The 16,167-nt window shown below is 40.8% G+C and overlaps 1 protein-coding gene across 8 annotated transcripts in view; it reads left to right on the top strand.

Moving 5' to 3' along the window:
• Nucleotides 1–8,371, top strand: part of nhsa (Nance-Horan syndrome a (congenital cataracts and dental anomalies)) — a 72,370-nt gene extending 63,999 nt beyond the window's left edge. For all 8 annotated transcript variants that reach the window (XM_005478829.4, XM_025903056.1, XM_005478828.4 and 5 more), the window contains 3 exons: nucleotides 954–3,806; nucleotides 4,588–4,711; nucleotides 4,794–8,371. In XM_005478829.4, the coding sequence (XP_005478886.1) occupies nucleotides 954–3,806; nucleotides 4,588–4,711; nucleotides 4,794–5,418 (3,602 nt within the window). In that variant the 3' untranslated portion in view covers nucleotides 5,419–8,371. The remainder of the gene's footprint in view (nucleotides 1–953; nucleotides 3,807–4,587; nucleotides 4,712–4,793) is intronic.
• The last annotated feature ends 7,796 nt before the right edge of the window (nucleotides 8,372–16,167 follow it).

The raw sequence follows: 16,167 nt of genomic DNA, 5'->3' as shown, positions 1-16,167 counted from the left end.
TATAATAAGAGGGAAAATGTTTATTTTAAGACAAGATTTTAGACAGCACGATACCGACCTACTACACATTTATTCATCACTGTTGTTTTGGACTGAGTTAGTACCCAATTTAGACTTGTAGATGTATGTATTCTCTTGAATAGTGGTTCTCCCAAAAAAACATTTAAAAAACTTCATATGGGTACTGTTTTCTTTCTACCAAACTACAGCTACCAACTGTAACTGTGTATTAGGAATTGTGCATCTATCAGTGGTGCAAACTGTATTTAGTGGTTAACTATCCCTATAATATTTTCATTGGACCATCAACAGCAGAGATGAGGGAAAATAAGATGGGAAGATGCAACGTGCCGGGTGGAACTCCCTCACCCCACTTGTACTGCTCATTTCCAGCTCCATATTTGTTTTCTTGGAGCACGCTTAGAGTGGCTTTGCATGATTCGCAGTTCAAAATAATGCTTGTTTGTGTTTTTCTGGGCCTTAATGCAGGCCGTCCTGTCCAAAACAAGCTGTACAGGTCCTCCCACTGTATGGCTGAAATTATCATATTAGGCATATCCCTTCTCAGTGACATCATCACGAACCAAGAATAGAAAAACTGCCTGAAACAGAGTATTTCAAGCAAGTTTGACTCACAGGGATTACTTCTATATATATACTTGATGTTGTTATTTGAAACTTTGGCCATGTTTGATTTGAGCATCCACAATTGTAGCAGTTTATATATGACAGGACATAAAGACAAGCATTACAACAGACACAAATCCCTTGGAGTTTCTCTCAGGAAGGGCAAAAGTGTAAAGATCTGCCAAATCAAACGTGCAGCCACCTCCTGTGGTGACACTTTGTGACAATTGGAGCACCTAAAAGTAGTTTTTTATAACAGGTTACCTTTGAATACATGAAGAAAGACATTTTATTCTTGTATTTTGTGTGCGTCTTGCTTCTCACAGATTCTGATGACTCTCCTGGCTCCAGAGAGCGGACAGTCATAGTTCACGCCAGTGCAGATATCACCCCTTCCAGCCAGGAGTTTGCCAGCCATCTCAACACCAGAGACTCCGGTTGTCAGACGGAAGACTTTTTGATCTCAGGAGCACCATCTCGAAGGAGGATCAGGCTTCAGAGAGGCCAGGGAGTCTCACTCTCCCTCTCACATTCTGCAGGAAACATCTCCTCCCTCCCTGAGACCTCGGACGCCATGTTCAGTGCCTCCGTTGGAGCACACCTGCGTTCTCGGAGTCTGCCCCGAGACACCAGCCGGTTGTTGGACAACGGGCATAACGACAGCGACGATGAGGAGGACCTTTCCCCCTTCGACACTGAGGGGTTTCTGACTGGATCCAGGAAGTTGACTCTGAAGGATGAAGAGGAGAGCACTGATGACCAGGCCATGTCTGAACACCAGCTAGGAAGCCTTAAGTACAAGCAGCTGTCACAGAGTCCAGAGCGCAGCTGGATGGAGCGGACCAGAGCTCACCTGCCTAGAAAAGCTGACATGGGCAGCTGTGAGATCTCATCTAGCTCGGACACCTTCAGCAGCCCTGTGCACTGCGTTTCTGCTGCAGCAGTGCTGGGAGGCCAGATAGACCATAAGGAGGACCACCAGTCCTCCAGTGGGAACTGGAGCGGGAGCAGTTCCACATGCCCCTCCCAGACATCAGAAACACTCCCTCCTGCCGCATCTCCACCTCTGACCGGCTCCTCCCACTGTGACTCTGAGCTCTCTTTAAACGCTGCCACTCACACTAACGACGACCAGACAGGCTTTTTGCTGGACCACTATCAGGGCCTTAGGACCCAAAGAGCAGGCTCCTTCTCCTCCACAGCTATGGACATATTAGAAGAAGTAGGTGTCAGCACTCCCATCGAGGGGGAGTGGAGTTACCCCAATCCAGAGCCTCCGGGGTCACAGGGCTTCAGCCCCGAGCCAAGCAGAGAGCCTGGAAGCAGTCTGGGCTGCCCCAGTTTCACCAGTATGGCTACCTGTGAGAGCAGCTTCTCCGACAAACCACCGTCAGAGAAAGCAGACACCGTCTCACACTACTCTGTGGACAACGAAGGTTACTACACCTCCATGCACTTTGACTGCGGCCTGAAAGGTAGCCGAAGCTTCACTTATAATAACTATGCACCCTCAGGCACTGACTGTGGCCTGTCAGACTCAAGTGGTCACATGACTCTGGGAAGACGCTGCCTCTCCTTAAAAAAGCCAAAGGTGAAGCCATCGCCACCTAAGAGGAGCTCCTCATTAAGGAAAATATGCAGTGAGGGAAACATCCCCGTTAAGAAAGAACCAAAGATTACATGTGGGCAGCAACTTCCTCTGTCTGCAAAGGAGAGGAAACTGCAGCTGGCTTTTTCTGGCTCTCCGGCTCACACTGAAAACTCCTCACTGGTCAGGGAAACCCGGGTAGGCTGGGGGGTTGAGGGCTCAGCTGATCTACCAGACTTAGTCTCCACAGATACACATTCATTTAAGGATGAGGGCGTTTTGCAGTCAGACTATGCAGATCTGTGGCTCCTGAATGATTTGAAATCCACTGATCCTTACCGATCGTTGTCAAACTCCAGCACAGCTACGGGTACGACGGTTATCGAATGCATCAAGTCACAGGATAGCTCAGAGTCGCAGACGTCCCAGTCTGGCTCCAGAGCTACCACCCCTTCACTTCCATCAGTCGAGGGAGATTTCAAGCTCACATCCCCTGAGAAGCTGGCAAGCCTGGCAAGCCCATCCAGTGGCTACTCCAGTCAGTCAGAAACACCTACTTCCTCATTTCCCTCTACCTTCTTCCCTGGGCCACTGTCTCCATCAAGTGGTAAAAGGAAACCCAAAGTCCCAGAGAGGAAGTCCTCTCTCTCATCACTGTCACTTCAGTCACTGTCCTCCAGGGATGGCGCAACCTCAAAGAGGGATCTAGAGCTGCCAATTATCCCTCCCTCTCATCTCGACTTAAGTGCCCTTCATAGCGTCAACAACAAGGCGACAGCTTACAAGACCCAGATGCAAATCCTTCACCAGAACAAACAAAAAGCAGCAGTGTCAGCCAAGCCTATAGTACCTCACAACCCAGAGGTATTCAATGCCCATTGCCTGTCCATTACACCCACGGTGCTGAACTCAGTACACCTCCGATCAATCAGTAAGGAGCAGCACGAAAATCACACAGCTTCCAAATTCCAATATCCCACTGTGAACTCACCTAGCAAACTTTCCACTAGTAAATCTTTAGAGCTTAAGAGTCCTGTGCTGTACAACTCACACCACCATCATCTTCACCCATCCTCAAAGGAGTCAGGTGTGTTTACCTCAAATGAAGAGCTTACAAGTGGAAGGTCAGCATGTGAGACTGAGACGAGGAACGAGCCGGAGCAAGAGGCTCCTGCAAAGTGTGTGACAACAGTCAGGCTCCAGTCAGACTCATGTTTGGACCAGAAAGGTCCAGAAGTCCCCGAACAAACCACAAGTCAAGAAAGAGAGACCTGTAGAGAGCTGCCAGAAACACCTGCCTGCCTCGGAGACTTCAGCTCACAGTCTGAGACTTTACAGCAACAGCACTCTGAAGAAGAAGAAGAAGAGCCATATCCTCCTCCTCCTCCTCCTGTCCTACACAGTTCCCCCAATAGACCCAGCAGTGTGGATAAAGTGCCTGCTACTGACAGTCAGTCGGAGACGCCGCAAAGCAGTCCAATCAGCAATGAAGACAGCAAAGAAATGGATTCATTGGGCGATTCATCTGAATGTACCTCACAGGACAGCAAGGAGGAGTCCATGCCAGACATGGAGGACTATTTTAGTAAAGGTAATGACTTAATGTGCTTGTGATCCCCTCCTCAACCCCAGTTTGTACTCAATGCAACTCTCTGCTCTGCACCTTTTTCTCCTGCTTTTTGCCTCTGTATTGTCTGTTGCAGTCATTAGCGCTGTCACAGCAATAAGGTCTGTCATCTCTGTGTAGAGTTTGCATGTTTTCTGTGTTCCTGTCTGGACTTCCTCCTGTGACACAAAGCTGTGTGTGTGTTTGGGTAACTGGTGATTCTGAATTACCTGTAGGTTTGGATGTGAGACTGTGTGGTTATCTGCCTCTCTCTGCTCCTGTAAGGGACTGGCAACCTGCTCAGGGTGAAATGATGTACCCTTCATTTTGCTCTGTGACTGCTGGGGTAGACTGCAGCCCCTCTGAGACTCTAAGCTGGATAAACATTTAATAAAATGGGTGGATGGAGGTCAATTCTGCCTGTTTTTGTCCCTAAGTTCTTCCAATCGTGGGAATATTCTCTGAAATAGGATTTATGGCTTGAAAAATTGCTGACCCCTGTAAAGGATCATAGAGCTTGTAAATTGTGAATAAAAGTTACAGGATGGAGGATAAATTTTAATGGTCCGGAAACAATCTTTTTTTATGTATGTAAACTGAATCTCTTCTGTAATTTTACTTATACAAAAGCTGCTGAAACTTGATATATCTAATAATTGAATGAGCTTTTTGAACAAAACAATTATGAAAATTTGCTAAATGGTTGGTTAGTGTGGAATATACAGGATGCAGTATATTGATATGTGTTAAATGTTCCTGTTAACAGACTCGACTCTCAGTGACAGCACTGTGTCCTCAGTGCATGATGAGTCAAGGCCAGAGGATGACACCGTGTTTCTGTCCCCCACTAAATCTCGCACCACTGAGGATTTATTCGCTATGATACACAGGTTAGTATCTTAGATAGATAGGATTTTGTTTGTGTATACTCAAAATTTACAGAAATTCTTTAATCAATGTGGTCTTCTTCAGGTCTAAAAGGAAAGTGTTGGGGAGAAAAGACTCCGCCGAGTTGGGTGTGAGGAACCGCCTTGGTGGCGCTTCGGGGAACACGCCACCTAACAGCACTGCAAGCTCCCCTATCTCTGTGGCATCACCTTCCTCCGCCGTGACCCCACCTGGCCTGCACAGAGTCCCCGGTCCAATCTACAGGAACGCAAAAAAGTCCAGCACCTCTAACGAGGAGTTCAAACTACTGCTGCTTAAAAAGGGAAGCCGCTCTGACACTAGTTACCGCATGTCAGCTACAGAGATCCTCAAGAGTCCCATCACCCCTAAATCACTTGGAGACACTCTAATGGAGTCACCCAAACACCCTGACGACAACACCTTCCCTCAGCAGCAGCCCCAATCAGGACAAGACCACCTTTCCAGCCCCTACTTGAAAACCAACGCAGAGGGCTTTTCACCGAAATCCTTCCATACATCTGCGGCCTCAAGGCAGGGACGCTCCAGGATCCCACCACCTGCCAACAGCAGCCGCTACAGCATGCGCAGCAGGCTGTACTCAACGCCCATGCAGGCCATCTCTGAGGGTGAGACGGAGAACTCGGACGGGAGCCCTCATGACGACCGCTCATCGCAGGGCTCCACGTAGAAAAAACAGCAATAATTTAGTCATTTTATTAGTTTACAGCAAAAAAAAAACCAGAATGAGGAGAGAAGGAGAGGAAATTAGAAGAACATGAACATTTTTTAAAATCATAAATTTAGTAATTGGTGTTTTATACAGACTGCATTTCTAAGAAAACATCTTTATGAAATGAACAGTTGGCATTAGAAACTTGATTGTTTTGCGTCTGCATTATATGGAAAAATATGATTTACAAATCGAAAAATCTTCTCAGTTCTAAATTTAAAGGGGGACCTATTTTTCTCTTCCTTATTTTCTATCATATATGTATGGAAGCCCGTTTCCGCCACACAAAAAAAAAAATTATCCATAACTCGAAATTTCAAGTTATCTTTCTCGAAATTTCAACTTATTTTGAGAAAAGTAACTCCAAATTTCGAGTTAGTTCTGCTGATCTATCTACGTGACATTTATCTACGTGAATAACATCATTTTCTTATTACCCGGAAGGATATGGCGCAGAGGAATGCAGACTCAAAACCGGATCGCAACAAATTGGCGCTTTTGAGAGTATGTTTGCTGATAGTAACGCCATGTGATTCAGCTAATAACACAAGGATTTCATCATTCGTGAAGCCACGCTGAAAATACTCAGCAATTTGTGCATTCCTGACTGGCTGTAATACTCGTAGCTTAGCTGTAGCATTTGTAGCTGAGGGCTTCAGCTTCCAGGTAACAAGGAAATGACGTAATTCACGTACATTACTGATTGGCAGCGCAACTGTTACTTTTCTTAAAATTTTGAGTTAATAAGTCAAAATTTTGCGAAAATAACTCGTAATTTGGAGTTATAAATACTTTTTTTTTTTTTTTGTGGCAGAAACGGCTTCCATATTTTTGTGATGCTTGTAGCAACACGTGGCCAGAGTTTAAGGTATAATAATGAGGTCAGTGCATGTAAAAGTAATCTTTTTTTAACCTAAAACTCTGTCAGAATGAATGGAGATCCCCAGTAGGGTCAGAGGCGGTACCATCCCATATAAAATAAATAAGCATTATTATGAACTGTGAATCACTCTAAGCTACTCTAGAGTCCACAAATAAAAGTATGGAGCTGGAAATGAGCTTAATAGTTGTTCTGTTAGTTTAAGGCACATTTCCCACAGTCTTGTAGACCCAACCCAACAACAGAACTTTTTTAGAAGTAAGTAGGAGAAGTTGATCTGTTTTAATTAACCATATGTATTCTGTGAATACAATTAGACAGACATTTCCTCTAACCAGTTACATCAAATTATTTTAATACCATCAAAATGAACATCAGAATTGAGAAATGTCAACATTCAGTCCCTATTCATATTTCCTGTAAACAGAATTGATACAATGTATATTTTATTCAGTTTGTCATATACTAAATTATATCAAAGCTTATTATTAGAATATTTTAACATACTGTACATATTGCAAGAAATGGAAGACGTAACTAGTGGTGAGACAGGAAGTGTCAAAGCCGAGCACTAACTTGACAATCTCGTGAGACAAGAAAGGAGCAGGTGTTAACATGGGACATGAAAAAGTGATCAAAAAGTTCGAGGCAGGGAACTCGGAGAGCTGGAAGAGAACGCGGAAGTCATAAAGAAAAACTTACCAATGGTCATTTCTGGTTTGCTGACATGATGTGTTTATGCATTGTCGAAAGAGGCAAGTGGAAAGTACTCAGAGGATCAAATATGCCTTATTTTATCCAACAGGAGAAAATATGTGGTGAAGCAGCTGAGGTCACAGCAAGTTGAGTGTTTTTGTGAGATTTTTGATTGTGTGGTTAAACATGGAGCCGGGTGATTAAGTCTCTTGAAAAGAGAAATGTCTGGATTTGGCATTTTCTGCCCCTCAATATTCAAAAAATATAACTTCTATATTTTCTGTCTCAAACCAATCTAAATATATTTATTTTTATAACATACACAGAAAACCTTTGATCAAAAAAACGCAATGAAGTGCTGGAACCTTTACAGCCAGATTTTATTTAGATACTTATTTTGTTTGCGTTTTAGATCTTATATCAGACACTGGTTGCAGAGACAAATTGGAAACTTAATTATTAAATTTCATTAAAAAGTGTAATTAAATGCCAAAAATATAAATGTAAGGTTTTGGTTGTAACCCTGGGATATTTTAGTCCTGTGTATTCACCATAATTTTATAAGTACATGGAGCTTATTGGAGTGATGGTACTCAAACATTATGCAAAACTGGCAGAAACTTTGTTCTTCCCTGTAGGTATGCTGTCAATACCCTTTTAATTTTCATGTTAATAACACTATATAACAGGGTACACAATGAGTTAAGTCTGTGAACCTTCATTCCAACTTTTTTGTTTTTTTCCTGCACTGACAAAGTGATGTTTGTGAAGTTTTTTGTCTCTTGCTGTACCTGGAGATATTTATAGATGTGTACATGCAGCTGTTTCCTTGAATAATATTCACACCCCGAGGATGCTTTAGGAGTGGAGTACAGAAATGCTTCTACCAAAGGCTAAAAACACGTAGTGGCATTGAACTGTTGTTCTCCTCTCGTTTACTTGACTGAAATGTTCTTGAAAACACAAACCAATAATAAAGAACTAAACTTGCGGTACTAGATGCATTTCATCTAGATACAGACCAACCTCTGTATACAGTACTTGTAGGTTTTAGGGGTTTTTTTGTACAAACTTGTAAATTAAATAACGTTTTAGAATTGTTACAAAGGTTGTTGAATTGCTTCTTATGTAAAATAAAAAAAAACATGTTTTTAAAGTTTACATTAATTTCAGACCTTTGTATATTTTTGAGCTGTGGAACACTTTGTCTTGTATTTATTTTTTAGTAAGCATTCTTGAAATCCCATAGTAAATCCTATCAAAGCCAACTGCTAGCACAACAGGCTGCTTAGCAAATGTGTATAAAAAGATGAATAAATGTGACTGCTTTGAAAATGTCTCATGGTATCTTTTATTTCTGGTTACTTCAGATCAAAATACCAACCTTTCTTCATGTGTTGCACTCTTACAACACAGCCTCTGTGATAGACTCACGAGCCCCTTCGTCATTAATACATCATGTTCAGATATTTTTATAATAACACATTTCTATTCGACTTTGCATTTAGTCATTACATTCAGCTTACTGTTTAGATATAGTTACCTACTCTTTGTATGTTTAATGCCTGTTTATCCATACTGTAAGTTATTTACAGTATTTCATAAAAGTGAGTACACCAGTCTGTGAGTCGTTTAGTACTGGGCTGCGATAGTTGAGGCTCGGGTGTGAAATGTATGTCTTTCAGCGTTTTTATCGTTATTTTTTATCGTTTTTATCTTTAACTCGGTTTTCCTGGGTCTTTTCCCGTGTGTTATGAATACGTTTTCATTTTTTTTGTTACCAGTACTGGTTTTATTTTGTTCTATTTATCCGTGACACCTTAAAGGCCTGTCCGTGAAAATATTATCAGACATAAACCGGTCCGTGACGCACAAGGTTGGCTGGTATTTTTGAAAACTTTTATTTTTAAATCAAATTCGTATCTTGTTATTTATGTCAAACATTAATCTATACTGTCAGCAATTTCTGCCATACACACCTATAGAAGTCACACATACACCTAAAATATATATTTTTTTATTTATATATAGATATATATTTTAGCTGTTTCTCTCTTGTGTTTAGCTAAAAACTTAATTAGCTTCTCTTAACTGTTAGCCAAAAATATCAGCTGCTAGCCATTTAAACCTAATACATTTTAATATTTTAGCACTATTTATAGCTAAATGGTTCAACTTTTTATCCATTATGCCAAGCTACCATTTTTAAAAATGGTATTTTTATTCATAGTTTTAGCTTGTTGTTAGCGAACTGTTAGCTTTCAACTGCTAGGCATACTTTCTGTCAGGGCAAGCAAGTCATCTATTTCTATATTATCAGTATTATCTAAAAAGACACCAATGTAAAAACCTCCCAAAGTGAAAGCCTTTTCTTGCATTTCAAACTGTTTTGTCATAAAGCAGTAAATTACTGCCATCTGTAGCCCCAAGCTTGCTTCTGATTCTACTGGAATCTGTAGCACCAGTCTATGATGGTTATGCATATGTACTTTTAGTAAATCCTTAAGGTGGGTGAGCTGTGAGACCTGCAGCTGGTTGTTTATGTAACCGGTGTGTTCCTGCATTGTGCCTGACAATGAAAGGTAAAAAGAAAGACCTCCAAGTAAATACCTTGCCTGCTCTTATAGCCAAACAGATGAGAGTTAGCTCAAGCCACAACTTCCAAGCTAGCAAGACTTATCTGTTCATGCTAGCATTAACAGTGCCTATAGACATACACAGCACACACATACCGCACATTCACAGCATGCAGTAAAGACAGGCATAATTATGACAAAAATGAGCTAAAAACACACTCTCAGAAACATTAGGGTGGATAAAGGTATAATTAATGTTGGGGGGAAAATAACACCTACCTCTTCCACAGGGGAACTGTAGAAAAGGGGAGAGGCCAACTGGTTCCCCCAAATTTATAGGGTTGGACCAAAGAAGAAGAACAAGATGAGGAGGGGTTCTAACTGATAATGAAGATAACTACAGGCATGGAGGTCCTAAAAGTGAGTTATACCAGGAACAGTTTAGGGTTTTGAACGCATTTTGTGTAATTATAACAAAATGTAATTTATGACCCGGTTACATTTACACTTTTATGGTAATTGTGGACAAATCTCTGGTCTTTCAGGGAAACTGTTGGGAGACTAGCATGTTAGACAAGCTGCCATGGGATTTTCTTTCACAGCTCTGAGATTAGTTGCCATCTGCCATCAGACCCACTCAAAGTGTTTTTGAAATGCCTTCAGTGTATCTGACAGTTCATAACACCTATGTAGGACAAATGGCTTTTTATCTAGTTGAAGTGAAGACAAATACATTTTGTTATAAAAGTAAAAAAGCACTGCAGAGTTTGGCTTTAAATCCTTAGATGAGGTTATTCCCACAGCAGCACGAGTCTGAAAAAGAGTTTGGCTTTGCTTTGACAGGATGGAATAATTAGTTCGAGGAAAGGACCATATAAATCACGTATATTAAAAAATTATGTGCACGCACATTTGGAGAGCATTCAAGCTTAAAAAGGACTATAACAGTGTCTAACTGTCTTCATATCCAAAACACATGTTTGGCTTTTAAAACCAAATGCATATTTTAGATGATCATGACTTTAAGCTCCTATACTTTATGTTTTTTGCTATGTTTGCCTTTGCTTCTTAACTGCAGTGTTGGGCACCAATATGAGCTCACCTGTTTCAGCAGGTAAGCCATGTTCTGAAGGCTTCAGATCAGAGTCCAGGGCTGGAGTTCTCCTCAGATCATTTTCTGTCACCCACCTTTACTTTCTCCCCACTTTCTCATCTACCCTTGGGACATTTTTTTGCATGTCCAGTAAATGTGCCAACGTCTAGACTTCATGAGGTCTAAAAGAATGACAAGGTCTTTTAATGCTTAAATTATTCATAGGGTCTGAAACTGGTCAAGTGCAAGAAGTGCACTGAAAATGAGTGGAGAAAGGAGCCAATGTCCAAAGAATAACCTGTAAAGACCTTCAGCAATCCCAGAGAAGTAGACCTCTTTAAAAAATACATAAGTAAAAAAAAAGTCTGTGTAAAAACCTCTTTAAGCATATCGTCGTTTTTAAAGGGGTCCAAACAAACATGAAAAACAGAACAATGCAAAACATCTCAAAACAAGATAAAGAGAAAAAATTACAGCCTTCAACAAAGCAATAAATATAACAAATCTATTAAATGAATTAATGAATAAGAAATAAAGGAAGTAAAATGATAAAGCATACTTGAAAAAGAAAAGTGATGGCAGGGAGATGATATTTAAAAGTAGCTTATTTCAGTAAGAGGGAGCTTTTTCCAGCTCCTTTGAATTGCCAGTAAAGAGGATCTGATCAGAGTGTCTTACATAATTTGTAGAATGAGAACAAAAATAGTTTCAGATGATATGGACAGTTAAAACATTAAAAAATAAACTGATATCAGTGTTGTTGTGATATATCAAGAAATAATGCACTACTGTCCTTTTCAAAATAGGAATCGGATTGAATCCCTGGCGTCTAGAAGCTGGCTGTAGAGGTGGTAAAGCAGGCAGAAACCTGAAGACCTGGAGGTGGAGCAGGAATGGGAGTCTGAAAAGCAGAGTAACAACAACACACATTTAATACACATAAAACTGAAGCTGATTGGCTTCTAGAAGGTGGGAAAGAATCTTATTGGACCAGCATGTCTTTCATCCTGTTTTCCTTCTTTCACCCCAACCAGTCGCAGCAGATGGCCCCGCCCCTCCCTGAGCCTGGTTCTGCCGGAGGTTTCATCCTGTTAAAATGGAGTTTTTCCTTCCTACTGTCGCCGAAGTGCTTGCTCATAGGGGGCCATATGATTGTTGGGTTTTTCTCTGTATGTATTATTGTAGGGTCTACCTTACAATATAAAGCGCCTTGGGTCGACTGTTGTTGTGATTTGGTGCTATATAAATAAAATTGAATTGAATTGGATGTCGATGACGAGACTGAGTATGATGGCGTGGGAAAGTGAAACTGATGACAAGAATGGAATAGTGGCTTTATTTCATTGCATACTAAATAATAAAGCAGCACAGATTTGTCGTGATCCTAATTCTGATTTTGATTTTTGAACCTTTTGGGTTGTTTGCTGTTCCTGTTGGTTGTCCTTCTGTGTTAGCCCTGCGATAGACTGGTGACCTGTCGTGGGTGTCGCCCTCTGACAGCTGGGATAGGCTCTATCCCAGCTGTCAGACTGATAGATGGATGGCTCTTGTTATAATTTAATCTTAATTTGGAGTCTAATTTGTTCCCTCGGTGTTCCCTGTCTTATCCTCTTGTGTCAGCTCCACTATGTTAAGTTCATTCATGTGTCAAGTCTAATCTGATTTATTCTAATCAGATTTGACTTTTGATTCTATAGACAGAATTAAATCAAAGTTAATTTATGTAATTCTTAAAAAAATACCCAGATAAGTGACCATAGGCCTTTCAAGATGAATAACCAAGTGCCTAGCCTGGCTTCTAAAAGGGCCAGGTGTCTTTATCTCTGTTTCTACTCTCATCATGACCTGTGTCAGGTGTGGTGTGGACTGTGTGAGTAGTGCATTTTAAGGGTTTATTTGAGATGAACACTAGAGGGAGTTCTTCATCTGAGTCCACAGCAGGATGTTCTCTGGGTAATTCAATGCAAATTGAGTGTAAATTTCACGTAGGCCTCTTTGTGTCCCAGCTGTGATTATTTTAAACATCTGAATGGGTCTGCACATGTTTCCCTATGTATGACAGATTCAGCTCTTAGCTGCAGTTCCTAACAGGCCATATCTCCATATGTTTTGTCACTTCCATGGTCATGAGCCAGCTCCACACTCAGTGCTTTAAGTTCCTTTGTTGCTCTGGCTAATGTCAGACGGGCCCGTGACGGACAAAAACGCCTTGTTCTCGGTCACTGCGCGTCAGCTGAGCTGAGATTGTGAGTGAAGGATTTTTTTTTTTAAAAAAAGGTAAACAAAGCCTTGGACTGTTTGGGTGCCCATCAAAGGGCATGCTGACCAAGACCTCGATTAACGCTGGAGACATGATGGCTTGGCGTGACTGGTGTGGGGAGAAATCGAGTATTTTTGTTCTCAAGGGAAATGTGTGGGATGTGTCACAATGTCACTGAATAGCGTGAGCAGAATAAGACAATTTTTTTGGTTAGACAGCATCTCTCCATGAGGAACTGGCCTTCAACCTTTTATGTCTGACTAAAGTCTGAGATCTCTCACTGTCTTTATGCTGAACATCAGGCTTTGTGTCATTATTTGCCCTCTGGTTCTACAGACAGAACAGCAGACACTGTACACGGCTCAAAAAGAAAATGCCATCCCAGAATGCTTTTTTTTTTTTTTAAATCTTTGTCTAATTATGAAGAGAGAGGACAAAGGCAAGCAAAGACCTTCAAAAGAACATACACACATTTACAGTTCACTGCAAATGTAAGAGACTGTGTGAAGATTAAAGCGTACATCAGACATTAATAGACAAATAAGGAAGCCCCTGGCCTAATAGTTTACTGTAAAAGGAACCTGTTTTTTAATTCATTTAACACAAATAGATTATTTCAAATGGACTTTTTGAGATTTACATAATAAATATTTGTAGTTTTATTGTGTAGCAGAACTAAATACCCTGCTGTAAAAAAGATATCTGTCTCTGTAAAGGTGTGGTCAGATAGGAACTGAAGCGCCAACTGTGCAAATGTAAGCTGTAAGCAGCGATCAGTAGTTTTAAATTTCCTTTTTGTCTCCTCTTTATCTTCCTCATAAACCTGGTTCATAAAGCAGTCAGGTTTGCATAACCTTTCCACAGAAGCATTTACATGTTATATAGATGATTATTTTCATGCAGCCCCTTTGTGCATTACGTCTGAATGCATCTAGTCCATAGACACTGTAAAAGATGGACATAGCTGCCATGATGTCACCCAGTGGTTAGTGAAGTCCTGTTATGTAATCTCAAGTCGAGGGGTTTTACAACCTTTGTGTCTGGAAACTGGACATGACGTTCTCTTTTTGTACCTGGAAGCTACATCCATTGTTTATTCTATATATGATCATCAGATTTTATGGTTACTTGGAAGTGCCATGTTGCAGTTCCTCAATAGCTTGAGAAAAGCATATTTTAGCTAATCCTGAACTCAGAATCTATGCTAATCCTAACCCTAAAGGGAGTGGCATGACTGTGCTTTGGTTCTATAAAAAGACTTCAAAACCATCATCTACTTTGCAGTCAAAATATTGCAGTACCCAGCAATGCTGAGTAGTCTTGTCTGTGTTTGTGCTGCTGTCGGTGCTTTCCTTTAGACTCTGCCCTGGAGAACTTCCGTCAAATGAAACCATCTAATCTCACCAGCGTCATCTTGTGCTGCTTTCTTGATCTGTAACGATTGTTGTTTTTCCCCTGACGCTTTCTTGTCCAAACCAACCTTTCAACCAATCAGTGTTCTGCCAATGCATAACATCCTCAGCATCCAGCTACACCCTATTTTTTATTTCTTAGGGTTGCACGTCTGTGTTTGTTGCAGACCCATTATCCTTCAGTCTGCATAGCCAAATACCTACACAAACAGACACAAACGCAGTATCATAAATTCATTTTAACCCTAGATGGGGCACCGATAGCCTGGCGAAAGTAAAGAGCCTGGCTGCTTTGACTCAGACCTTAGCTGCAGTTATTAGCATGTCATATCCCTTCACAGTCTTTGCTTCAAGTCCTTTTGTTGCTCTGCCAAATATGTGAAAACTGTCATAATGGAGAAAAAGCCTTGTTCGCAATCAGCACTTGGACAGCACACGACTTGTTGTGACTTGTAAGTATAGTTATCTATATAACTGCAACCAATGTAGGCAGATAATTTCTAAATACATATCCAGCCTTTGTTTGGGTTTATAATGGAATATACTTGTAATGAGGTATATTGAGGCATATTTTTCTAGTTTGGTCTGCACAGAAACTTGAAGAAAAATACCCCAAAGTGGTTTCCTTCAGATGGCGAACTCTCTTATATTTATTGTTCCAGCTTTGGTACTGATAGGAAAGCTACAGCATGTGAACAACACATTCATCTCCTGTGAGTAACACTGACTGCAGACAGAGGGGGGAGAGGGCACATCGAGGAGGTAACCACACCAAAGTCACCATCATGCCACCAGGGTACATTGTGAGGCTCATTAAAGTGCATTAAACAACATCCCTGCGGAACAATGAGAGGCCCTGGGGCTCTAAGGCAGAGCCCGAGGCTGGCTGGGACTGATATGGAGACCCAGGGGATCCTGTTCATCCAGGCCTGTCACTACCAGACTCATCTACAGCTGCCAAACTCCATTCTCCTCTGATTCTGTCATCAGCCAGTCAGCAGGCGATGGTCTGGAGCTAAAAGAAAGGATGAAACACAAGTCTGTCAGCACTCAGAAAACATGCTGCTGTTCCTATTTGGCTCCTAAATTGTATCTACGGGAAGATTGTGTGGGTTCATGAGCAAGCCACGGTACATTGTACGTTTATGATCAAGACACCACACATTCAGTCATGTCTGTATTTGCTGTTTTTCTTGCCTTGTTATTGAAAAAATAGATTATTATAAACAGTGCTCTTTGTATATTGTCACACATGTACACGCCTACATTTCCTGCAAGGTCCCCAGAATTTTCCAGTAAAAACTAAGGTGGATTCATTTAATTGGGAGTGTACTAACCTAGTATCATTTTTCAATGTATTGTTTTGGTTGTTGTTCTTTGTTTTGAGCACCATTAGCACAGGTGAAAAGGTGCCTATTTGTGTTTATCTGTTATAATATAAGCATATGCACTGATCCTTATAAATAAGCATTAAATTAGAGAAGGTTTATTAGAAAATGTTACATTCTCACCCAGACAAACATGTCTGGACAAACTTATACTGTGTAAAACTGGAAGAATTTTTTGGAACACAGATTTTTTTCTATTTTTTGTAACTGTTAGGACATGTGATTGTAATTTTAATAATTAAAAATGATTTAATATTATTTATTTTATCTTTGTTTTATCTGTGAAATTACAGGAACACAATATTTAAGCATAAAACATAATCATTACATTAATTTATGAATTCATGTATTTATTTGTTATATTTAGTATTTATTCCATTCATTTTTACCATTGTCTAATAT

The sequence above is a fragment of the Oreochromis niloticus genome, linkage group LG23, assembly GCF_001858045.2.
Source record: "Oreochromis niloticus isolate F11D_XX linkage group LG23, O_niloticus_UMD_NMBU, whole genome shotgun sequence".
NCBI classification, from domain to species: Eukaryota; Metazoa; Chordata; class Actinopteri; order Cichliformes; family Cichlidae; genus Oreochromis; species Oreochromis niloticus.
This window is presented reverse-complemented; position numbering and strand designations above follow the sequence as displayed.